We start from the raw sequence: 25,680 nt of genomic DNA, 5'->3' as shown, positions 1-25,680 counted from the left end.
GGTAGAGGTAGGGGAGTGTGTTCCAAGACACAATGATTGCATGGGGAAGCAGAAAGGTTTGGCGTGGAAATAACATTATAGATTGAAGAACGTGGGATACCCTATATTTAACACACTTAATTAATTAGCTTTAATTATTTTATTTGTCTTTGCTCGGTCGACAATCTGTTTGTTGAGTGTGTGTGTGTGTGTGCACTGAGGGAGTGTAATTATAATCTTTGAACCAATCACTAAGCAAAGTACACTCCACATTAAAATATGGTGTGTGAGTGTGTCCATATACATTATACACCCTAAAAAAGTTATTTCTTGTGATAGCTACAGAAATGGATATGGGGTAAGAGAGATAAAATTCAAAATAGAGTGCCGTAAGAAGAAAGGAAGCAAGATTAGGAGAGTGGAGAGGTGGTGGGGTGAGAGTTGATAATTTGATATAGACCAAAAAGATATACTAGTACTAACAAAGCACAACAAAAAATTTGAAAGGTTATTTGATTGTAGGATAAAGGGGTGTCTCTCTTCACTCCCCATCTTTCCTCAGAAACCACATTTCCCATATATATATAGAGAAGAGATTGTCAAATAAAAGTCCAAAATTGAATCAAAGAGAAAGACTAAATAGGCTTTCCTTTTCTCCATCTTGTTTCTTTTTCCAGATCAAGAAGTTGTTGATCATATATTCTCTCTTTTCATCTCTATGTGAAAGAAATATGGCATGATTGTCAAACAACCCTAAAGCCATCTTCCTTTCTTGCCTCTTTCTCCTATAAATCCTCAATTGGGATTTTCATTTTCTCCATATTTCCACACACACAGACATATAGACATATATATTATGTGCGACAACAACAACAGCAACAACAAAGAGAATCAAGAAAACATTTCTCATGGGATCCATATCTTAACCGATAACATTGAGGGTTTCCAAATTGAAGACCAAAACCAAAATCTAAACACTACTATCCCTCAAGAAATGCAGCAGCAGCAGCATCACAACACTACCACATACATAAATGGTCTAAATGGAGCTGCCGCCGCCTACGCCGACGTCCCACAGATCCTACCGTGGGCCCTCAACCCGGTCCACGCCTTCAACCCGGTCCACGACCCGACGTTCCTCCTCCCGCCTCCGCAGCAGGGTGGGCTCTTCGGCAGGAGGCCGTCGGGGCTGCAGTTCGGGTACGAAGGCGAACACCACCTGAGATTCCTCACGGAGTCGTTAGGGCAGGTGGTGCACCCCGGCAGCAGCGCAGCCCCCTTCGGGCTCCACGCCGAGCTGCAGAAGATGACGGCGCAGGAAATCATGGATGCCAAGGCCCTTGCGGCGTCCAAGAGCCACAGCGAAGCGGAGAGGAGGAGAAGAGAGAGAATCAACAACCATCTTGCTAAGCTCCGAAGCTTGCTCCCTAGCACCACCAAAGTAAGCATTACTTTCTTACTAGTATTAAATTTTAGGGCAAATTGCCAAATAGTACTAAATCACAAAAAATGATTAAATTTGGTTCATCCTATATTTTTCAAGATCTGAAAAATAAAATTACTTCAATTTAAAACATGTGGACAAAACATCATTCGAACTTCGTTAGACATTGTCGTTTTGCCTAACTTTATATTATCAAGTGCTAAACAGGTTATCTTTCGTGATTTATTTGGCAATTTGTACTAATTTTTTATTTCCGTGTTTCACTATATGTTACTCCATATCACCAAATTATCAAGATTTAAGCATGAGGTGGGAATTAATGCGACAAGGCTCCTCATTTTGGTGTATCATTCACACTAGAAAAAGCCTCCAAAAGACCAAAACTTGTTGATGTTTCTTGTGATTTTTCATTATTTTTTCTACCGGAAATTAATTTCTGAACAAGCGTAAATATCGCTAATTTTGACATGATAAAGAGGAACCAGCAGGCGAAAAGCTTCTATTCGCAGTCAAAATATTGAAGTATGATACTATCTCAAAAAGAAAAACACTCCAAAAAAGCCAGACAAAGAAGCATTCTTGTCAGCCTATCTGCCTCATTTTCACACATTATTATCCACCTACATCTTACATGATTAATCCCCATTAATTTATTCCAAACACAACCATGGAATAAAAATCACACCGTTTATACATTGTGCAGAAGCAACACACCACTCTTTTAGATTCAATGGTTTCTACACATCCCTAGCTTTATTCCTTTTTGTTTTAATTGATAAATACATTTTTTTATATTTATTTAGACAGACAAAGCCTCACTCCTGGCTGAAGTGATCCAGCACGTGAAGGAGCTGAAGCGGCAGACATCCCTAATAGCCGAGACAAGCCCGGTCCCGACCGAAACAGACGAGTTAACCGTGGATAGCGAACCGGACGAGGAGGGCAGACCGGTCATCAAGGCGTCTATATGCTGCGAGGACCGGTCCGACCTCTTGCAGGATCTGATCAAGACGCTGAAAGCCCTCCGCCTGCGAACGCTCAAAGCGGAGATCACGACGCTTGGTGGGAGAGTGAGGAATGTGTTGTTCATAACCGGAGATGATGAATCTACTAGCTGTGATGAGCAATTGATAAGCTCGATTCATGAGGCTCTTAAAGCGGTGATGGAGAAAGGAGGTGAAGAATCTGGTTCAGGGAGTGTCAAGAGGCAAAGAACCAATATCAATATCCTTTAACATAGGTCTCTTTGAATTTGAATTCAAGATTTTATGACCTAAATTAATTTTCCCACTTTTTTTGGAGTTTTGTTTGTGTTTTATTTTTAGCTAACATGGTATGTGAGGGAGAAAAAAATTGTGTTTCGTTTTTTATGTTGGGTTTTGAGAAAGTGAAGTGCGCCGCTGCCGTTACGCTGGCCTCCTCCGCCGGCGGTCGTGACGGACAGTTATATAAGGAGAGTGGGAATGTATATAGACCAAATATCATTGGTATATTTCCTTATTCTGTGTTGGAAGGTTAGAATTAAGTATATAGGTACGTGGACTTGACCCTTGGTTAGGGTTGGTTGTAATCAAAGTGCAAGATTTTTGGTTGCACTGCTAGTGAAAAAACCTTGATTTATCTTTTTATTATTATTTATTTTTGGCTTCATTAAATTTTTACTGATTTAGTTTGAAATAATCTTTCTCTAGAACGTATTGATACCTCATCCCATTAAAAATGAAACATTTTTCCGTTTTAGTTGTCCTATAAGAAATGAAACGTTTTCTAAAATAGAAATAATTTTATCTCTACTTTTCACGCTCTCTTACTTTATGCTCTCTTCTTTAACTCACAAAATAACACAAGTACACTACATAAAATCTCGTGACAAAAAGTAAACTTTTCATATTTATTGGGACGGAGGGAGTGTATATTATGTCTAGCAATATACATAAAATGTGTCAGTATTTGCAAACTTGTAGTAGTAATTTTATTGATTAATATAGATTGAATATCAATTAATAAAACATCTAAAAGTAAGAAGTATAGCCTTGCACAAAAGGTTAATTTATGTTTCAATTTAAACTAACTTCGGCTTATTATAATTTTCCATGTGTGATATGTAAATTCTAAGTAATACTCCATATAGTAGTAGTAAAAAAGATACATATACATTCCTTTTATAGATAGTCGTAGACTCGTAGTGTCTTTTGCATCAATTACGCCTACTATACAAAATACGTAAAAAAATATCAGATCAAAAAAAAGTGGCCCATGCAGGTTTCGAACCTGCGACCTTCGCGTTATTAGCACGACGCTCTAACCAACTGAGCTAATAGGCCTGGATGCTCTGATTCTAACTATACGATTATACTAATCCATGTCATGAATGAAGATAATGTAGTTTAACAACATTAGAGAATAAACGAAAATATAATTAATTTAAATTCTACTACTACTATTTTGATATATTATTCTTACTCGGTCATTCATTGTCGCGTCCTAATTCTCTTGATCAGTACTTAAAAGGTTATTTTAGTTGAAGGAAGAATATTAATGATTATATGCCCCATTATCTTATAATTATCTTTCTAGTATTAAATTGTGAGCTTTAATCTCGTAAATCAAACATAATACATATGAAATTCAATCTTTAAACTGAACAAAATCTAAAATATATACTCTGTTCAGATACAAACATTAATGTGGATTTCTTAATTTATCGCGGGTTGCAGTATTTGGCTTCTTTTATACTCCCTCTGTCCCATTAGAAATGAAACGTTTTCCTTTTTTATTTGTCCCATTAAGAATGAAACATTTCTAAAAATGACAATAATACTCTCTCTACTTTTTCTCTCTCTTACTTTACTCTCTCTTCATAAACTCACAAAACAACACTATATAAAATCCTATGTCAAAAAACAAATGTTGCATAATTATTGGGACGGAGGGAGTAATATTGTAGAAATGTAGACTAGAGTTGAGAATAGAAAGAAATAAAGAAATACTTATGACATAGATGAGAATTGAGAGAAAACTAGTAAAAAAAGAGATAATGAGATAGGATGGAATATATATGAATTTGAATAAAATAGACCTTAAAGGCAATTTCACCAAAAGTGATTAAGCTAAGTCACATGAAAGTTATTTTCGAGTCTCATCATCATCGCACAAACATTAGCAAGCTTTCAAGAGTTGCAAGCTGTAGGAATATTGTTAAGGGTTGGAACAAGTATATTCATCGTATTAGCATACCTTAAAACATATTTTTGCATACATAAATAGTTACTATATTCCATCAATTTATCAGATTTAACTTTCTGTTTCTCAGCAAGCATACTTTAGATTAGAAATAGGAGCAAGAAATAGGAGCGATCAGAATGCAAATACACAAACGTCTAGAGCACGTGAAGTGATAATTACCACTCCACTGCAAGCCCCAGAGAGAAACGATCGATCCTTCTTACCTGCAAAATCAGTAATCATCCAAAACAAAATTAGAAATCCGAGAAAATACAGATACACAAAATTGATGCATAAGCTCTAATTCAAACACAGACATGCTTTATCTGAATATGAAAGCAAAGAAAAATGAAAACTCGAGCGGCTAAAATCTATCGATAATTCCATCCGTGTTAATTTGTGGAGTAAGGAATGCTTTAAGCATCATATATTACTACTAGTTTATAAGCAACAATAAGTACCTCCACTGAGAATTAGGGGAGAAATGAGAATCAGTGGCAGTGTGCTCAATAATATCCAACGTTTTGCACTCTAAACCAGGATAACTAAAAGGAAATCAATCTCCAAATAACATCCTTTATATGAAATACCTGTCTAAATTCTCGTGGCACACAGAAAGAGAAAAAAAATACCATATCTAAGAAAAAGCACATTTCGGTGAAGAGATTACATATGGAGCCAGAAATCGGCATAGACTTGGCAAGTTGAGCTGTAGTCGACGCCATTTTTCACACAGAAACACGCACTCAGAGGTGAAGGAGATGATTAAAATTGAAACAGTAAAATTGAAACAAGTAAAATTGAAAAAGTAAAATTAAACACTTAAGTATGCAAATTAGTCCGATGATTAAAACAATAGCATGCGTTGCTAGATGAACTAAAATATAGCATTCATTGCTCAACTGTGATACAATCGAACAGATAAAATTTCAGAAAAAAAGGAAGAGGAAAACATAGCTGTTGGATTTTTAGCGATCTTACTTCTAGCGATCTTCACTGAAATTTGTTTGTTCCTGAATTTGAGAGAGAGAGAGAGAGACTGGCTGGTGGTTGGCGGCGGAGAGAATTGGTCGGCGGCTGATCGGTGGCTGGAGGCTGGAGGTTGTGCTCACAAGCGGCGAGAATTTAGGTCGGTTCTACAAAAGTGAAAAGTGAAAAGTGAAAAGTGATTAAGTGAGAATTAGCTAATTGTAGTTTGATCCTAATTCATCTAAATCTGCCGGCAATTATTTTATAATTTCAGAAATTATAAAAATGTATAAAAAATTATAAAAGATAATCCTAATTCATCTTTCTATAAATGAGAATTAGGACCATTCATCTTTTTCTAATACACAAAGTCTACATCCCTAATTAAAATCAATCATACAGATATCATATCCCTGAATAAAAATGATGGGTTAAATTCAACAAAGCAACAAATATTAACCAAATTATTCATAAAATCACAAACCTCTCTTAAAATTGGAATCGTCACTCCTCCTCCTCCTCCTCCTCCTCCTCCTCCTCCATCATCATCATCATCATCATCATCATCATCATCATCATCATTCTTCTTCTTCTTCTTCTTCTTCTTCATCATCATCTACAACCTCTCTTAAAATTGGAATCATTGCACCACTAGGATCACAGTGTGAAAGATCGATGCATTGCACATCATCAGAAATTTCGTGAATTTCCACTTCATCTTCTTGGAAAGCCATATCTTCTTCTGCCTCTTTCATGGTGGTGTAACTAGAATCAAATTTCTTTGCTCGAACCTTGAACACTGCTCGCCAGTTCGCTTTGTCTTTTTTCTTGCTTGGAAAAGGTACAAAATAAACTTGAGATGCTTGTTTGGCTAAGACGAAGGGATCATATTTTGGGTACTCTTTCATAATATTCACTTCTGTAATTTTGTACTTCGGATGAATAATTGTACCACCGCGTGGAGGTGGAGCCGTATTATACCATACACAATTGAATAAGACAACTTTCTTTATTGGTCTCGCACGGTATTCCACCTCCACAACTTCTTTTAAAATGCCGTAGAAGTCATCCTCGTCATAGATGTAATTCGACCCTCTGATGCACACCCCACTGTTGACCGTGGATTTACTCTTTCCATAAGAGTATGTGTGGAATTTATATCCATTGACAATACAAGCATTATACCTCGTGACCCGGATCAATGGTCCCTGTGACAGATAGTACATATGACTATCGCAAGGCAAATTATTTTGGCCCTGGATACCGAACACTTAGTAGTGAGTAAATTAACATCTTTTTGACAATTTAACATGTACAAAATAAAATATATAGAATACTTACATATTCATTAAACCATGATGCATAGTGATTTTCTAATTCTTGATCTATCTGGGGCAGTGTTATTCCTGGAAAGCACTCACGCAATTGCTCAACGAACATGCTGTCATATTAAAAAATCGTTAACTAAGTAGTATATAGGTAGTTCAATAATTGATAATTAAGGAAATCAAACTTATAGCTCGAACTCCTTTGCTTCCTGTGTATTAAGCAATATGTAAGTATGTGCAGCTTTGTACTCGATTTCTGACAAGAATCGTGTCCGTCCCTTTCCAACACATCTGGTATCATATGTAAAAATCGGAAGCATATCTTTAGGGTAAGTAGATCCCCCTCCGTCGTCATTACGAGGAACATCTCTACCGCGGCAACGGACATGTGACTCGAAGTAATGAGTGCAAAAATGAGATGATTCCTCAGCCAAATATGCATTACATATCGATGCTTCCACAACAACCTTATTCTTTACATTCAACTTCAACCTGCGCATGTACCGTTCAAACGGATACATCCATCGGAAATGCACCAGTCCTGCGATCAATGCCTCATATGCTAAGTGGACTGGAAGATGCTCCATGGAGTCAAAAAAAGACGGGGGAAATATCATCTCAAGCTTGCATAAGGTAACTACAATCGACTCATTGTACTTTGCCATATCAACATCTCATATCACTGTGGCAGTGAGATCTCTAAAGAAATTGCTCAACTCTGTCAGAGGTTCCCATACAGCGTGTGGAAGTAACTCACGAAGTCCAATCGGTAGCAATCTTTGCATAAACACATGACAATCGTGGCTTTTCATACCATACAACTTGTGTTTCTTCATATCAATGCATCTTGACAGGTTAGAAACATAACCATCCGGGAATTTCAAAATGTTGAGCCACTTGAGCAATAATTTCATGCTTTCTTTGTCAAGTGTGAAATTTGCCTTATGATATTTCCCGTCATATGGCCAAAGTTCAGGTCGTATGCCAAACTCTTCCAAATCTCTTCTTGCATTAGGATTATCTTTCGTCTTGCCTTCCACATTCATGATGGTATTGAAGATATTGTCAAAAACATTTTTTTCTATGTGCATGACATCTAGATTATGACGAATCAAATTTGTCTTCCAATATGGAAGATCCCAAAATATGCTTCGTTTATTCCATCCAAAAATCTTGCTCAACTCGAAATTTGATGTTTCTGCACCTTCATCAAACACTCTCTTGAATTCAAACTGTTCCAAGTTATCAAGTATCTCTTCTCCGCTTAAGATCGAAGGAGGACCAGAATGTTCGGTTCTGTTCTTTATAAAATTCTTTTTGTCTCTACGAAACCGATGATTTCTATTGAGAAACCTCCTGTGACAATCAAACCAAGTGGTTTTTCGTCCATGCTTCAAGGAGAAAGCTTGTGAGTCCTCCATACAATATGGACATGCACGATGTCCAGATGTGCTCCACCCCGACAACATTGAATATGCAGGGAAGTCACTGATAGTCCACATCAACGCTGCGCGTAGCTGAAAATTTTGTTTTCTTGATATATCATATGCTGGAATTCCTTCAGGCTACAAATCGTTGAGCTCTGCGATTAGGGGTTGTAGAAACACATCAATATTCTGTTTGGGATTCTTCGGACCTGGCACTATCACAGTGAGGAACATGTATGGATTTTTCATGCACATCCACGATGGCAAATTGTATGGGGTTAAAATTACTGGCCATAATGAGTATTGTGAACCACTTTGCCCGAATGGCTGAAATCCATCTGTGCTAAGTGCCAACCTGAAATTTCTTGATTCAGAAGCAAATGATGGATGTGTCTTGTCAAAAGTTTTCCAGGCTAAAGAATCTGTCGGATGACGCATCTCTCCTGGAGTTTGGGCGTGCTCTGCGTGCCATCGCATGGATTGAGCTGTACCTTCAGACGCATACAATCGTCTTAATCTTGGGCCCAGAGGAAAATAATACATCTCCTTGAATGGACTGCTACCATTGTCCTTGAATCTAGCCTGACCACAAACTTTGCATTCGGTTATATCCTCGTCTTCTCCCCAATAGATCATACACACTTTCATGCAACAATGTATCTTTAGACGAGGCATATCTAAAGTCTGCATTTGTTTCTTGCACTTGTAGAAACTGTTAGGCATACGATTTGGTTTTGGCAGACGCTCCTCCATAAACTGACACAATTCGTCAACAGCTCGCTGCGACATTCGATGTTCGGCCTTCATAGTCATTATTCGAGCATTTGTTGACAACTCAGAATAATCACATCCTGCCCACAAATCAGACTTAGACGCTTCCAACAAATTGTAGAAATGTAGCGACTCATTTATGGGGGGCTCTGGCATGTATGTAGGCGGAACATGTTGCCAATGCTCATAAGCACTTGATTGTTCCCATGCATCGTGCACCATATGTTGGTAAGAATTCAATGGAGGATCACAATGCATGGATTCTATCTGTCCTGAGCTGGAGGACGCTTCAACATCATAAGACGATGCTTCAACATCACAATGAAATCTCCAATCATAATAATTTCGAGTAAATCCCTTTTTCAAAAGATGCTCCTTAACCGTGTCCGGATGATAAAATTTTTTGTTATTACAACGTAAGCATGGACATCTAATTTTCAAACCATCCATTCTCGAGGGATGTTGCACAGCAAAACTTATAAACTTATCTAATCCATCAATAAATTCCAGATTCAATTCTCCACTATAACATTTTCTCTCATACATCCATTCTCTTACCGGAATTTTATTCATTTCACTATCTATCACACAAATATAATAATATAAATCAAATCAAGTATAAAAATATTTAGAATTAATTAGCCACAAATTGAAGAATAGTTAACAAATAAAAGTTGTACCTTTAAATAATTGGAAAAAATGTCAAGCTGAGCTGACCATGGGCAGCTAAAATACCTTCAAATCGCAGAAATCCTAGGCAAGAAAAGTGAAAGTTCAAAAATTTTAAAATGTGGGAAAATGAGAATTTGGAAGAATAGCTAATAAATAAACTTATACCTTCATATAATTGGAAAATGTGAAGTTGGGCTGACCATGGGCAACAAAAACACCTCCAAATCGCAGAAATCCTAGGCAAGAAAAGTGTAAGTTTAAAAATTTTGAAATGTGGGAAAATGAGAATTTGGAAGAATAGCTAATAAATAAACTTATACCTTCAAATAATTGGAAAATGTGAAGTTGGACTGACCATGGGCAACAAAAACACCTCCAAATCGCATGCAAGGAAATGGAAGAGCGAAAATTTGGAAATGGAGAAGAATGAGAATGAAGAAAGCGGATCTGGATAAGACTAAAGAATTTGCTAGCACCTGAATGTGTGCTGGCACATTTGCCAGCACTTTTAATTCCACTCACGAAACAATCGGTGGAAAATGATTATATTTCCTTTTTAAGGCTCCGTTTGGTACACGGAATTGGAATTGAATTGGAATTGGAATTCTATGGAATTGAATTGGAAGTAATTGAATTACAATTCAATTCCAAATCCTTTGTTTGGTATAGTTAAAGAATTGGTATAGAATTGTAATTCAATTCCAATTCCTTTGTTTGGTGTAATTATGGAATTGAAATAGAATTGTATTATAATTTCAAATATTTTATTTAATATCTCAAATAATTGATATTGACTTAGAACTGGTATGCACACACAACACCAAACAGCAAATCAAACTGAAACTTATGTAATTAAATCAGAATATGCGTAGTAAACTCCAAATAAAGCGTTCACACAGCATGTTTGATAAAGCTTCCAACTTTGTATTTTCTCCTTCGTTGGAGAATAGTTGAAAAATAAACAGAAAGTTACAAATAACTATTGATGCATGAGTGTTTGTTAAACACGTCTACAAAATTCAAAACTACCCATCTTAGCCTTAGACATTGAGAAGCTCAACTAGATTCCTCCTTGTCTTGCCTTACAAATATTAACTGCTCCATATAAGTATGTATGAATGCATTCATACTTAACTGTCATCCCCCATCCATAATCTGCACCATATATAAGTTTTGATGATTCTGCAATCCTAACCAACCTCACTTATCAAGTTGCACTTTTAGCCACTTGTATTTAATCTCTACTGGTATTCCAACAAATGTATGGAATAATATGCTATCGTGCATCATCAAATCCAGAGCCTTAATCATCTGCATCTCATCTAACTCAATAGTCTTCAATGCTGCTAAAATTTCTTGGGGGTCCATCATTTTCTGTTGCACCATAAGAAGCTTCTTTTGTTCCACAACAAGTTTTTTCTATTCTATATCAAGCTCAGCCTTCTTTCTCTCCACCAACAGATAGTCACCAAAATCAGTGGACATACGATGCATACAATCAGATATGATCTTCGAATCCGTCTTCTTCTTCTTCGGTCCAAGGGAACTTGAGGAAGATGCTGTCTCCTTTCGCCTTTTTCAGGCCAACGACTCACTCATAGCATCAACTTCTTCATCACACTTGTCAAGTGAATCCCCAATGGTAGTTGAATCAACCTCAACCTCAGCCTCAACATTGTTTTCCAGATGTGTTTTTGCACCTTGCCCGTCAGCACGATCTTGAGAGAAAAGAATACATATATCATCCCAATTCTCTACCACAATTCTTCTCCTATATGGTCCAATTTTTGAATTTGCCTTCAGAACAATAATGAGCAATAGTTAATATACTAAATAAACTACACATAACCATTTCTAGTCATATAATGCATGTGAAAGGTTCCTGATATAAATCAAGTGACTCATTGTAGAAAAATAGAAATATGAGTAAGGAACTGTTCATTTTCAGAAGATAAACATCAAACTTATGCTAGCAAGACAACCAAATAATCCAAAATTCCATCAATAATCAATTAATTCAGCTGAATGAACACAAACCCAAGCTGCAAAAACCATTAATCCAACTAAAAACTAAACACATAACTTCTAAATTCCATTACAAGATAAAAATATCAAAAATCAAAATCCAATTTATCCAAAACACTCAAAGTAGATTAGTGAAATCATAAAGACATAAACTTACTTTTAATCTTTCATTCTCCACATTTTCATCATGAACCATAAGTCTACCCGCTGTGTAATCCCACGTGATTGGGCTGCCAGAATTGCATGATACTAATAGTGGATGCAAGATATCATAGTGTTTCTCCCAAGTCTTTAAGCGAGCTTGTATATTGTTTTTATCAACTTTGATATTCAGATTTACCATAAGTGCGTGTATAGCAGCCGTCCAAGAGGTAGACTTCCTAGCAAATTTTCCATCTAGCTTGTTTCCTTGATTCATTTGTTCAATGAAACAAGCTCCGAGGACTTTATCCATCTCAATAGTCCAAGTGATATATTTTGATTTTTCTTTTGCTTGTGAATCAGAGGCCATCTACAACAATTAAGAAAGCAATAAAAAAGATATTGGAATGAGTCAGAATCACAAGTTGGGCAGCAAACATAGCAAAATATCCACGCCGCTAATTTCAAAATCTTCCCATACAAATTCAATCCTCAATTCCTCATAATTAATTTAACTAAATTTACTATTCTATGAATTTTCCCAATAAATAACAATAGCTAAGAGAGTTTTTATGAATAAAAATAGGAAACAAGGAATGTAAGTAAGAATAAGAATCCTCAAGAGCTTTTATGAACAGAGAGCGCAGAAAAGTACACTTTCATGGAGTTTGCAACCGAGAAGGTGATCAAGAGGAAGAAGACAACGGAGATGGCTTGTAACTACAATCAATATGAACAAAAAATTAACAGATTTGAAAAAATGGATAATTGAAAAAATTGGCAAAACTGAAACAAAATCAAGCACAAACACGGTAAGAATAACAAATTTTTTATGACTAATAATACGTGATCGATTGTTGTTAGATGAAGGAAGCTCTCCAAAGAGGGGAGGGTTTCCGTCGCAGAGAGAGAGGGGAGGAGAGGGAGAGAGGAAGCGAGAATTTTGTTTGACCCGTTTTTTGTTTTTGACCCGGTTAGGATCCGCGCTTTTTCACTTTGACCCATGGAATTGAGATGTTGGATTTGGAATTCTTCATTTAAAATTTTGGAATTAAAATTATGGAATTCAAAATTTTGGAATTACAATTCAATTCCAAATCTACATATTTTTCTAATACCAAACAACAAATTTGGAATTCAAGCCCCCAATTCCAATTCCATGAGTTGAATTCTGGGTACCAAACACAGCCTAAATGTAAAAAGTTTTGCTAGCACATACAAGTGCTCGCAAACTGAAGGAAATTTGACTAGTTGGTTAATTAGCTAGCATTTGGTGCTCACAATTTTGCTAGCACTTGTACGTGTACTCGCAAATTTGCTAGCACATTTACTCCCACTCGCAAAGTTGCTAGCGCTTTTACTCCCACTCGCAAAATAGTCGACGGAAAATGATTATATTTCCTTTTTACATGAAAAAACATTTGCTAGCACATACTAGTGCTAGCAAACTGAAGGAAATTTGACTAGTTGGTAAATTTGCTAGAATTAGGTGCTCACAATTTTTCTAGCACATACCAGTGCTAGAAATACCACTCAATATTTCGAAAAATGGTTTTTTTTTCCATATATGCTCGCAAATGTGCTAGAAAATATTTCGAATTTTGCGAGCACAGCCTTGTGCTAGCAAATATTTGGTAGCAACCATCGCTTTTTTTGTAGTGATAGAATCATAAGAAGATATTTTTAAAAAATGAGCGTCACATTTAATATTATTGCATTGACTAAATTTGTAGTTATATTCTTTCAGTTAAATTCACAAATAGATCTATCATTACTCTCTCTGTCCCTTAAATTTTATCACATTTTTTTATTTTCATTCGTCCCACAAAATTTGTCACATTTTATTTTTCACTTTTTTTTTTGTAGTGGACTTATATCCCACTAACTCATACAAAATAGAACCTATACAATCTACTAATTTTTTCAACTCACTTTCCATTATATTTCTTAAAATTCCTGTACAATAAAAGTGCGACAAAATTTAAGAGACACGGAGTACTATGTTTCACATGAATAAACATATTCACAGGGGGTCTAAAAGGTGAAACTATACTTTCGATAATTTTGTAGTAGTATGAATTATTCAGACGAAATGGATCTCAAAAATTTTAATTCTATTGAGTGTGGAATCTAACAACGGCATATCAAATGACAAAAGTACCCAAGTACGAAAAAACCATTGACAAATTGGGGCATTACGAATCAATCCCCAAAACGGCCCAAACTAAAATCAAAAGCGACATTCAATCAATGCAAAAGCGACATTCGGCTGAAAATCCAAACTCATCCTTAGCTGTTTGCGTTGATGTCTGAATCAGCCGTTGCTATGCATAGATTGTATACAAAAATTGACTCACTGTAATTGTGTGCGCGCGCGCTTTGGTGCTTATTTGGGGAGATGATGAACTGGACGAGAGTTTTCAAGTCTTTTCAAGTGGCGATAGCTCATGGCTTGCTTTTCTCCTTCTCTGTCATTCTCTCTCTCAAGCTCGATCATGCTGTCAACTACTCTTGGTGGTATGTTTCTTCTTCTTCTTCTTTGTCCGTCTTTGTGTATTTTGGTGTTAATTATACTCTGTTTGCTTTTTGACTGAAAATGATACTTTGAGCTGTGAGGAGTTTTATTGGTGTAATTAGATGGCTAGAGAATTAGGAATTATGCTCTATTTGTATGATATTTGGTTTTTGGGTTATGATTTGTTAAATTGGTGCAGGAGTTGCATCTACATTAGGAATTTTGTATATTACTATCTTAATTAGAATAAAGGTTCAAACTTTGGAGGTAGTTTGGGGAATGCGGCAACAAGGGATTGTATTTTGAATTGTGAAGATTATTAAGCTAATATGCTTATGTGTAAGTTTTTTTCTCAACATTGTGCCTATAACTTTTTTGTGAGTGATTTGTATGAAGATGGAAATGCGAATGCTCCCAGTTGTGAGTAACCTTGTTTAGAGGTAGAGTCGTAGAGAGGAGGGTTTTCTTTAGCCAGAGAAAGTTCACCCCCTAAAATTTATGAAAAGTGATGGAATATAAATATCCCTTGTTGCATTTCTAAATGTGGCTGTTGTGTGAAAAGAACTTGAGGCCGTTGGGTGATGAAGAATCCTTTTAGGCAATTGAGAGCGTATTTCTTTTGTTTCATTTTCTTTTTCTTCGTTGCTTAATGAGTAGAACACCTGAAGACTCTCCACTTGAGCAAGACACCATTTTTCTGTGTGTCCTAGTGTATTATTTTACATTTTAGTTAATATTGTAGACTCTGTCCACTAATAATGTGTTAAGCCTTATGCTTCTATAATATTTGGTTGGTTCTGTATTTGTGCAATTTTTGTAGGTTGGTTTTTTCTCCTATCTGGTTATTTCATGCAGTCGTAGCAAGAGGAAGATTCTCTTTACCTGCCCCTTCTATGCCTCATGGCCGACATGTATGATGAATATACTGAACTGCTCTGATATCTCCCTTGATATTTTCCTCCAACTTCACTGATCCCTCTTTATTATTACTTGAACACTTTGACGGACAGTGGGCGCCTTTTCATGCCATTGTGGCGGCTCCGTTGCTTATTGCTTTCGAACTTCTCCTCTGTGTACATCTTGAGAAAAGATATGGTAAGCTTTTTTGTTGCTTATACAATGTCAGCTAAAATCTTCAGTTTTACTCAGATACCTATCTCAATGCTCTTTTAGGAAAGTTCACAAGTTTATTATGAACTCATCCTGTTTCTATAATGTGATAAATAACAGCTGTAAATTTGAAGATTGTGTTTCTGCCTCTGCTAGCTCTAGAGGCTGCAATTTTGGTTGATAACATTAGGTAATACTTCCAATCCTAGTATAGATGGTGGTGTTTTAAATTTTTTTATTCGGTCCTTGCCTTTTTTGTTCAAAGAGTGTATATTGAGTCCTTATTGTGTGTTCTGCTGCTCAGGATGTGTAGGGCCCTTATGCCTGCAGATGATGATGTTGATAGTATGAGTGATGAAGCTGTTTGGGAGACTCTCCCAGTAAGTTATTAGTAAAACATCTGTTAGAATATGCTTTTGAATCGACACTGTCTGTGCTTTTTGACTAGCATGAAAAAACATTCTGCAATGGAGGGTACATGTTCTTTTTTTTTTTCTCTGGGAAAGGTGGGTAGAGAAAAAATACTGAATTGCTAAAGGAATACATTTACACATCATGCTGTTCAAAGTTATCCCTTTGGAGGATTTAAGGAATAGACTAAAGCAATTCTACTCCCTCCGTCCGCAAATGTTGTCCATGTTTGATTCAGCACGGGTTTCAAGAAATGTGAAGAAAAATGTGTGGAAAAAATTAGTGGAATGTAGGCCCCACATTTATATATTAGTTTTATAATAGAATGTGAGTGTAATGAGTTGGTGGAAAGTAGGGTCCATTTACCAAAAATGGAATAAAAGCAAAGTGGACAATATTTCACGGACGGACCGAAATGGCAAATCTGGACAACATTTCACGGACGGAGGGAGTATTAATTTGCCAAGAAGAGTATTTGATTTTGATTGTGGATCTGATACTAATTTCCACTATTATCTATGGCTAGTTACACTGAAGTATATTTATAACGGTTTAAATCTGTTTTTTTTTTGTCTTAAGCACTTTTGGATTTCCATCTCAATGGTCTTCTTCATTGCTGCGACAACATTTACACTTCTGAAACTATGTGGTAAGTTCAGCTCACTCACCACTAAGAAATCTCATTGATTATGTTCTGTAATAAGATATCCATTTTAGGAACAATTAAGGCATCTCCTTATGTTGCAGAAAATGGTAGAGAAAATATGATTGAAATAAAAGACAACTCCTTCTAAAGAAGGCCCTCTTTCCTTCACAAAAAGCCCCGACAATTCCGTTCAATATAATACTCAAAAGTAGTCCCCTTCGACATCCAAGAACATATATTTATATTTATAGAAAGAAGATAATTGCAAAATGTGCTACATAATATTAACTAGCCATAACTTTATTCAAGCTCCACTATCCATAACCGATATCCACTACTTGTAGCCAAAGTAATCGGCATCCACTATTTCTCCACTTTGGTTCCATCATTCAATGTTCCCCTTCAAATAAAGGATGCCTGCATTAATGCTTATCAATAGCACCGCCGTCAAAATAGTCCTGTCCTCAAGGCTGGATGTCAAAGCCTAAACACTTTGCTTGGATCGGTGGAGGCTTCTACTTAGGTTTATGGACATGAGTAAGAAATAAGAACCTGAAGACACCCAAGAATATGAAGGAACGAAAAGAGCATAAACCTCAACTGTCTGCAACCTTTAAAAATCTTGGTGGTAACTTTGAGATTCAGAAAAACAAGGTAGCTGGAGTATGCATACATTGTTGTGGCAGTGACAGGGGCTGGAGTGTCCAGCCAATGATGGACTGGAAACAACAGCCACTCTTGTTGGAGCGAGAACTGACGACAAAAGGGAATTAACATTGGTAACGAAAGGGGATGGAGTGTCTGACCGTCAGCCGATGATGGACTAGAAACAACAGCCACTCTTGTTGGAGCGAGAACTGACGCCAAAAGGGAATTAACATCGGTAACAATTTCAAGGGATAGAAACGGACACAATTGTTGACTCAACAAAAGCATCAGGTGCTGCCACGTAAACAAGAGGTGGGGACAAGGGTGTTTTTGCAAGAATGGCTTGTGGCTGAGGTCGGGAAGGAACCACAGAGTTGGACAAATGTCGTGAGGGGCATGAAGCACAAGGTCCTTGATACGGAGTGAAAGGCGGGAGAACCGTATACTCTTGATAATATGTCTGCATAAGTAGTACATTGCACAACGACTATCATGTGTTTGCAAAATATAATGAGAATGGAAATAAGATTATAATGGATAACCACTACTTTTTCTCTTCCTCTCTCCTACTTTACCCATTTTTTCTCTTCCTCTCTCTAATTTTACCAATTTTGCATTAAAACCTGTGCCGTTTCTAAAGTTCCTATATTTAGGAAATGGAGGGAGTAGTATTAATTAATGTATGAGAATGTAACTGATGTTCAAGGAGACTTTCCATGATTAGGTAACCACCAAATGCATATCAATTGCACCGTTATCAAAACAGACTTGTCCTCAAGGCTGAGATTGAACCCTAAACACATTGTGTTGTCTCGAGGAGGCTCATACTCATGCTTGTGGACTTGAGGAAACCATGACAATCACAAAGGAACCAATGTTGCACCATCGACTGAGAAAGTTTGACAACAATCATTTTTCTAGCCTTTTCCCTAAATGGAGTGTATCCAGACATCACATCATATATAGGAGTTCCAGCTGACAACCAATCAACCATGCTAGAATGGCCAGCCAAAGCTATGTATGCTTTATTACCAACCATTAAACGTGATGCTCTTAATTGGTGAAGCCATGAAGATGGGTGGCTGGTGAACTTGTTGTTTCCTGTGCGTTGCATTTATCTCTGGAAGGAATGGTTAAGCCATTGTCGGTGGGATAGGTTGAGGCGTTGATGTGGCGGATGCTCACTGCAAGCATGACTCTGTGGCGTGGAAGGAGTTTATATTTGATGAGAAATCACCACAGGCGTTGTTGTTGGCGCCAAAGTAAGAGGCTGAATGCCTGAACTGAACCACGGGGTTGGCTGATGTTTCTGGGAATGAAGCGGAGGGCTGGACTGCAGCAAAGATGTTGGCGCCACGTCGTGAGATAGTAGGTTTGCACAGGGACACTCGCCGCCTTGTCGATTGGACTCTCAATGGGCAAGGGCAGTGGTGGGAATACTGAAGCCGGGCATCAAGGCCCTGCAGCATGTGTTCGGGGATTTCCTGCATCGACCAGAGGATTGCACACTCATCTGTGGATGGAAGCTTAGCTGCCTTCTCCTATCTGACAGTTTTTGCCTTCTGACATTCCACGCTCACCTCACCATTTGATATGTAGTGAAAGGTGGGTGGACCATATACTCTTGATAATATGTGGCATAGGTAGCATGTCGCACAACATCAATGATAAATTTGCTAAAGATAATGAGAATGGAAATAAGATTGAAATAGATAACTCTTCTCTACAAGGAAAGCCTTGACCAAAATGTCATTACAATTATTTCATTATGATATCTAAACGAATCTCAACGAACCATTATATAGAGCCCTTGTACTTGAGAGATTCCTAATAAGAATCTAATGGTAATAACTAATGATCCATCCGTCCCATAAAAGTAGATCACTTTTGCCATTTTTGTCCGTCACATAAAAATGGCAACTTCTATTTTAGGGAAAAATTCACTCTAATGGGGTAGGGTTCCATTCTCCACTAACGATACTCCGATTGTGTACTCCAATCGGGGTAGGGTTCCATTCTCCAATGACTTTTCTTTCTATGTATATTACTTTACCAATTGTGTATTAAAGTCCGTGTCATTTCAAAAGTACTTTATTTTTATGGACGGGGGGATTATTGTATCAGTTCCGGTGCTACTTCTACTGGAATTGGGGGATTGTTTTCCCCGGCTGCCACAATCTGAGCTATCAAACTCTCAGAGGATGAACCCTCACCCCTCGTAGTGGTCAAGAGTGTGATACTATTTTTTAATTAAGTCCTGTTGTAGGCCTTCATAGCATTCATGCCATCGTTTTGCTCTGCCATGTAGGACTCCATAGCATCAATATGCATTTTGCTCTTCCATCGTTTTTGCTAACGCCTTGACACGAGAATCTAAGTTTCGTGTCAGTACCATTTCTATCTATGTTCCTCCCACTAATTTGTAAGCGATAAGAAGCGAATGGATGTTTGTTGAACTTTGTGCTTGAAAGGAAGACCGTCTTTCCTTCTCGAAAAGCCTCGACAATTTCTTTTAATACTATACTTAAAACTCCTTAAAGGAAGGCCATCTTTTCTTCACGAAAAAGCCTTAGCAATGTCATCCAATACAATACTCATAAGTAGTCATTCAGTATTAAGTACATCTATTTGTAATTCTAGAGATAAAGCTATAACTTTATTCAAGTTCCACTATCCATAATGATATCACTACTTGTAAGTTGTAACCGAACTTCAGCTCCATAATCCCATTGCTCCACATCTTAATAACGGCTGCCTGAATTAATGTGTATCAGAAACCATAAGAGATGAAAAATTCTTTATTTTCTTTTACTTGTGAAACATTTATCATTATTTGTAAGTTGTACTCATCTTCTACTCTTCGTGGGATGATATGCAGGTAATGTAGTTGGTCTTGGTTGGTGGGATCTGTTCATAAATTATGGGTACATGAATATCCCTGCTTCATTTATCATATTGACTGTCCTATCTGTTGCATGCTATAACAGTTATATTTGTTTTGTGTCTTTGCTTCTCAGGGTTGCAGAGTGCTTCGCATTCCTTATTTGTACTAAGTGGTACAATCCTTCAATTCATAGACGTTCACATCTTACAGCAGCAGCAGCAGCATCATCGTCATCAAATATCAGATCTTTTACCTGGAATAACGGTGTATTAGTACCACCCGATGAAGACAATCATGAAAACAGAATGTGCAGTTTGCAAGACATTGGTGGGCATATCATGAAAATTCCATTGATTGGTTTCCAAGTTATGCTCTTCATGTACTTGGAGGTAAGTCAGGATATGAAATCTATAGTGGGACAGTTATCGATTTCTTTATGAGTTAAATCTCATTCACTAATTCTATTTTAGGGAACCCCCCCTGCTGTTAGAAGTATCCCGATTCCGCTTTTGTTTTCTCCTCTTCTGTTGCTGCAAGGAGTTGGATTTTTGTTCGCCATATATAGATTCTTTGAGAAAATCTCCGTCTTACTTAATGATGAAGCTGAAACTGGAAGCAGCTTTAGATTACCTTCTAGTGCTTATGACTATATGGGGTTTCTGCGTCGTGGATCAAGGTAATGCCTCTTAAATCGTTAAAAATTCTAAATTTTCTCCAGAATCATACTTTGTTGTCGATCTTTATGGATTTTCTCGATTTAGGTTCCTGGGATGGTGGTCAATTGATGAAGGAAGCCGTGAAGAGCAAGCTCGATTATATTCTTCATGGGCTTCAGGGTAATTTACTTCACTGAAAGCTTCATGTTCTTCTATAGCAGAATTTGACATTAATTTTTTATGCATATTGATCTCATCGCAACATCTCATAGAATTTTCCTTCGTTCCTAACAGGTACAATACGTTCTCGCCTGATACTGTCAAGAAGATGCCGAAGTCTGAACTTGCTAAGGAGGTGATCTTCTATGCATATTGATTTTGTTTGAAATATGAAGAATTTTCGTTTATGTCCCAAAGATTTTTTTTTTACTATATGCATTTTTCATTCAATATACTTCATTGTGATGTTGCTACATTTTGTCATCAGATAGGGAGGCTTCAATCAGCACTCATTTCACAAACAGAAATCACAAATATCAGCCAGGAAGAGTTTGACAGACTTTTAAATGTGAGTCTAACTTCTATTAGATCTCATGTAGGGAGTAAAAAACTATCATCTTTTCATGGATTATTTTATTTGATTCACGAGGTCTCATATTTCATGGGAGACGCAAGAATTTGAATACTTCGATAATAAGAACATTGGTTCCATCTGAAAAATCACTTGAATTTCTTTCAATATACATATATATTGAAATTCTGTTATCTCACAGAACGCCCACGATACTTTTTATCTCCAGGAAAAAATCCTTTGCCGAGTTTGCTTTGATGAGCAAATAAACGTAGTCCTGCTCCCTTGCAGGCATTATGCTCTTTGCAGGTATCACTGTTTTCCTATCAATCCATTCTCTTCTTTGCCTTATTTGTCGGAAAACCTAAAAAGCATGAGAAAGAAGAAGCGTTGTCATGAGAATGTTCGTCTCTCCTCTCTTCATGTTATCTTTAATAATTCTGATCATGGCTTGATCCTTATATGCAGCACCTGCTGTGAGAAGTGCAAGAGATGCCCTATCTGCCGCGTATACATTGATGAGCGGCTACTTGTACATGACGATGTATAGCTAGTTACACCACAGGCCTAGCCAGGTAAAGCCTAAAGTCCTGTGAAATCACATTGGTTTGAAGGTGACTGATAATTTATTAAGTCATTCACCATCACAAAAAATACAAAACTGTTCGATTCTGTGAATAGTTTCGCATAACTTTGAATGATTTTGTTCTTCTTTGACTCCTGAATATGTTTGTTTTCGAGCTGAATGAAGTGTAGTAAATGAATGCGATATAAAATGGGGTCGTTGGTTTGAAGCCTCTTGAATATATATTTAAGCCGAAGCAACAGTTCTAATCTTGAATCGCATCTTCTCACAGTAGTAGCCCTTCTAAAAATGTGTTGTTGAAATCGAAGACAACTGGTTCAAGTACATGAACCTGGAGAGAGTGTTACAGATCATTAAGGTTGTGTTCAACCATGAGAGAGGTAGAGAAGGGGGCAGCTGGGCCTATGAAGAAAACTAATTTTGGGTTGAGGGGGACGTGGCATATTTAGGTCTACCTGAACTAGATAGGAGGCTTTGAAATCTTGGTTCTAGAACATGAAAATGGGCCATCTTTGTGTCTCAAAATAGCTTTCTAAAACTAGAGCTGCCAACTTTTTTGTTGCATTTTCGACATCGAGGGTCTCCACAACCTGCGCATTTTACACTGGTGGGCAAATTGTGTACAAAATTATCTAATCTCAATTGATTATGACAACACGGTGATTGTTGAGATATGTTGAACATTATAATTTATGTAGGTTTACTTTTTTTCTTTTTTTAATGTGAAAATGGAGTTGTTGAGCATCCTAATTAAACATCTAGAACTTGAAGTAGTCAAACAATAACTCAAATTGAACTCTGACATATGAAGAGTCTACATTTTGTAGAAGTTTCAGAATTTTAATTATTGCAAGAAAAATATACTACTACAAAATAGGAATTTTGATGCTATTTTAGCATATAATTTTGAAATGATGAGAATTCAATTTGTACTCATATGTAAGGAAAGGCGAACAAATTAATGGCTTCTTGTTGAGATCAAAGGCCAAAAAAAGGCAGCGAATCAAGAAACAGATTATGTTGTCAAAACAAGATCTTACTTAACTGCCAATCATGGACGTGACGAAATCACAAATTATTCCACCATCATTTGTTTGTTTCCAAACGCTTAAACTTAATTAAGTAGAGTTGGTAATGCTGTTTAGGCATTAAGTCATCTTGACATGGGCGTGTCAGTTGGCAACTACTTCCATCATCATCTCATGAAAATCTTTATATATTACTCCCTCCGTCCCCCATTAGCAGTCACAGTTTGACCGGACACGGGTTTTAAGAAATGTAAAGAAAAGTTGGTTGAAAAAGTTAGTGGAATGTGGGACCCACTTTTTTATATTGATTTTATAATAAAATGTGAGTGGAGTGAGTTAGTGGAATGTGGGACCTACTACCATATATGGTAAAAGTGAAGTGTGACTCTTAATCGGGGATGGAGGGAGTAACACTCATCCCCAAATAAATACTAAATAAAAGCAGATTGAAATAAACGGAGGGTTGGTGCTATAGAGGGAGTTATAAAGAGTTAAAAACATACCTCCACAAAAGGCATAATATTTGTAGCAATAATTGTACAAGTGAATAATAATGTGAGTGTGAAAGTGGCACTCAAGTTGTGAAACCATCCAAATTAAAATTTCGAAACTACATAGGTGCTAGACCGGTCCTCTAAATGGGCTTGGGGATAGGTGTAAAATTGTCTTGTTTTAGTGGGAAATATTGACTACAGTCTACATGTATATCCAAGGCCATGTTTGGTATGATGGAATGGGGGAATGGAATAGCATTCCTACCTCCATTCCATTCCTTTGTTTGGTAAATTTTTTTCATTCCACATGGAAATATTCCATCCATTTCATTTTCCTTTCTTCTTATTTTAAAATTTAACAAAATTATATACATATTATTAATATTATATTTAAATTTAATATCATCTCAATTTTAGCATAAATTAAAATTTTAAAATTTTTAATAATTGAAAAAAAACACACACACACACACACATACACACAGCACACACAACACACATAGCAAAACACACACACACACACACACTCACACACACACACACACACAGCAACACACAACAACACATACACACACACACAACACACACACGCAGAAACACACACAGCACACAACAACACACACAGAGCAACAAATACGCACACACCACCACATATACACACACGCATCAACATATACATACACCACATATGCACACACTCATTTACGTGTATCGTACAAATTTATATAATCCAAAATATTGACAAAAATATTTTTGAATAAATATTTTTTTATAGAATCAATATATTAATTATTCATATTTCATTCCATTCCATTAATATATTATTTTGTAGTTACCAAGCATATGAATGAAATCAATCAAGGAATAACAATTTCATTCCATTTGTAAACTTTACATTCACCAAGCACAAGAATGGAATGGAATTGTCATTTCATTCTCACCTCCATTCCATTCTCATCTCCATTCCATTCCCTCCTCATTCCATTCCATCATACCAAGCATGGCCTAAGAGTTTTGGATTTTTAAATTGGCTAAGAATGTGACATCTCAATCATTTGAGGAAACAACTAGTATTTCATCTCAATAGGATATAATAGTAGTACATATCATAAACAACTACTATTTCATCTTAATAGGATATAATAGTACATAAACAACTAGCTTTATAATTAATCAACTAATTTACATATATATGAAATTGACCATAACCTATCTTTAATTTTTATGGTAAAAAAAGAGAGTAAAAGTGAGAAAAGGAAGGATTATGATTGGGAGGGGGAGAAGATAAGAAGTGCACGTGGGGTGACAAAAAAAATGCCGGGTGAATTTTGGCTTTATTTTGATATGCTTAGATGGATCACTATTTTGTGGCCGACACCAATATTTTCTTTCAAAACCATCACTCTCCCGTCCCATCTTTTTTTTTCTTTTTTTTTTAAGGGTTTGATATAGGAAATAGGAGTACTATATTTTAGACTTTTAGTTAATACGATGTCTAAGAAAAAGATAGTTCAATTAAAGAATTAGACATTAAAAGACAGATTAGTGAAACGTGGATGTAATTTGCAGTTTTGAATATGTTCTTCTAGAATCTACGATACAAATCAAATATTCTTGATTAATATTGTAACTTACTTTTTTTAAATAAGAAAATTATTATTATGGATTGGGTGCAAAATTGAGCAGCCCCACAAAACGAGTTTCATAGCTGACCAAACTCTAGCTATTCGATATTACGCCTCTGTTCAATGTTTTGATCAACTTTTTGTTTTTATCACTATTTAATTTTGTAATTTTATAGGCTACATATACAATTTATTTGTTAGTATTGATAAAATAATAAAACGAAAGTTTTAAAATCACATAAGTGAATCGGATTTGTTTGTCGTGGACAAGAATCAAGGTTAGTTTAAGCAACTATCATAAGAAGTTTTATGTTTCTGATATCATTCAATAATAAGAAACGGACAAAACCTAAAATAAATCAGCCAAACCTGATAACGATTTTTATTATAATTAATAGTTAATCAAGTGGTTGATTAGCATGCCTTTGTTGCTATAGGCACCCAACAAAAAAAAAGACGAATAAAGCATGATTAATTTCGTATCTAGAAGATTTAATTAGCACGCTTTTTTTACGTGCTTATTGG

At 36.4% G+C, this 25,680-nt stretch overlaps 3 protein-coding genes and 1 non-coding gene across 5 annotated transcripts; 2 read left to right on the top strand and 2 right to left on the bottom strand.

The window, feature by feature from the left end:
• The first annotated feature begins 534 nt into the window (after positions 1-534).
• Positions 535-3,057, top strand: LOC125193021 (transcription factor bHLH30-like). Its single transcript, XM_048090719.1, has 2 exons — positions 535-1,420; positions 2,227-3,057. Exons 1-2 carry the CDS (start codon positions 836-838, stop codon positions 2,656-2,658), a joined length of 1,017 nt encoding a protein of 338 aa, XP_047946676.1. The 5' UTR covers positions 535-835; the 3' UTR covers positions 2,659-3,057.
• Positions 3,058-3,673: 616 nt separating this feature from the next.
• TRNAI-AAU lies at positions 3,674-3,747 on the bottom strand. Its single transcript has one exon. It is a non-coding gene; the product is annotated as a tRNA-Ile (tRNA).
• A 7,014-nt stretch (positions 3,748-10,761) lies between these two features.
• Positions 10,762-12,332, bottom strand: LOC125191778. Its single transcript, XM_048089190.1, has 2 exons — positions 11,998-12,332; positions 10,762-11,612 (listed from the first exon to the last, which is right to left on the bottom strand). Exons 1-2 carry the CDS (start codon positions 12,292-12,294, stop codon positions 11,394-11,396), a joined length of 516 nt encoding a protein of 171 aa, XP_047945147.1. The 5' UTR covers positions 12,295-12,332; the 3' UTR covers positions 10,762-11,393.
• A 1,870-nt stretch (positions 12,333-14,202) lies between these two features.
• Positions 14,203-22,216, top strand: LOC125192204. 2 transcript variants are annotated; one of them, XM_048089718.1, is made up of 14 exons: positions 14,203-14,498; positions 15,352-15,407; positions 15,507-15,591; positions 15,727-15,796; positions 15,911-15,986; positions 16,597-16,666; positions 20,190-20,235; positions 20,329-20,584; positions 20,666-20,871; positions 20,957-21,031; positions 21,146-21,206; positions 21,339-21,419; positions 21,652-21,731; positions 21,891-22,216. In XM_048089718.1, the coding sequence occupies exons 1-14, from the start codon at positions 14,429-14,431 to the stop codon at positions 21,970-21,972; spliced, it is 1,314 nt and encodes a 437-aa protein (XP_047945675.1). In that variant the 5' UTR covers positions 14,203-14,428; the 3' UTR covers positions 21,973-22,216. The 2 variants fall into 2 exon arrangements, with proteins under 2 accessions (XP_047945675.1, XP_047945674.1); XM_048089717.1 differs by having other exon boundaries at positions 15,317-15,407.
• Positions 22,217-25,680: the final 3,464 nt, after the last annotated feature.

Source organism: Salvia hispanica, chromosome 6, assembly GCF_023119035.1.
Source record: "Salvia hispanica cultivar TCC Black 2014 chromosome 6, UniMelb_Shisp_WGS_1.0, whole genome shotgun sequence".
Taxonomy (NCBI): Eukaryota; Viridiplantae; Streptophyta; class Magnoliopsida; order Lamiales; family Lamiaceae; genus Salvia; species Salvia hispanica.
The sequence above is the reverse complement of the archived record's forward strand: the minus strand, read 5'-3'. Positions and strand labels throughout refer to the sequence as shown.

Bases quoted from the DNA above. Each gene is read 5' to 3' on its own strand.
- LOC125191778 (XM_048089190.1), bottom strand. From the start codon at position 12,294: ATGGATAAAGTCCTCGGAGCTTGTTTCATTGAACAAATGAATCAAGGA. The intron at 11,613-11,997 runs GTAAGTTTATGT...ATTGTTCTGAAG, and splicing joins TGGAGAATGAAAGATTAAAA to GCAAATTCAAAAATTGGACC.
- LOC125193021 (XM_048090719.1), top strand. From the start codon at position 836: ATGTGCGACAACAACAACAGCAACAACAAAGAGAATCAAGAAAACATT. The intron at 1,421-2,226 runs GTAAGCATTACT...ATATTTATTTAG, and splicing joins TGCTCCCTAGCACCACCAAA to ACAGACAAAGCCTCACTCCT.
- LOC125192204 (XM_048089717.1), top strand. From the start codon at position 14,380: ATGATGAACTGGACGAGAGTTTTCAAGTCTTTTCAAGTGGCGATAGCT. The intron at 15,592-15,726 runs GTAAGCTTTTTT...GATAAATAACAG, and splicing joins ACATCTTGAGAAAAGATATG to CTGTAAATTTGAAGATTGTG. The intron at 20,585-20,665 runs GTAAGTCAGGAT...ATTCTATTTTAG, and splicing joins TGCTCTTCATGTACTTGGAG to GGAACCCCCCCTGCTGTTAG.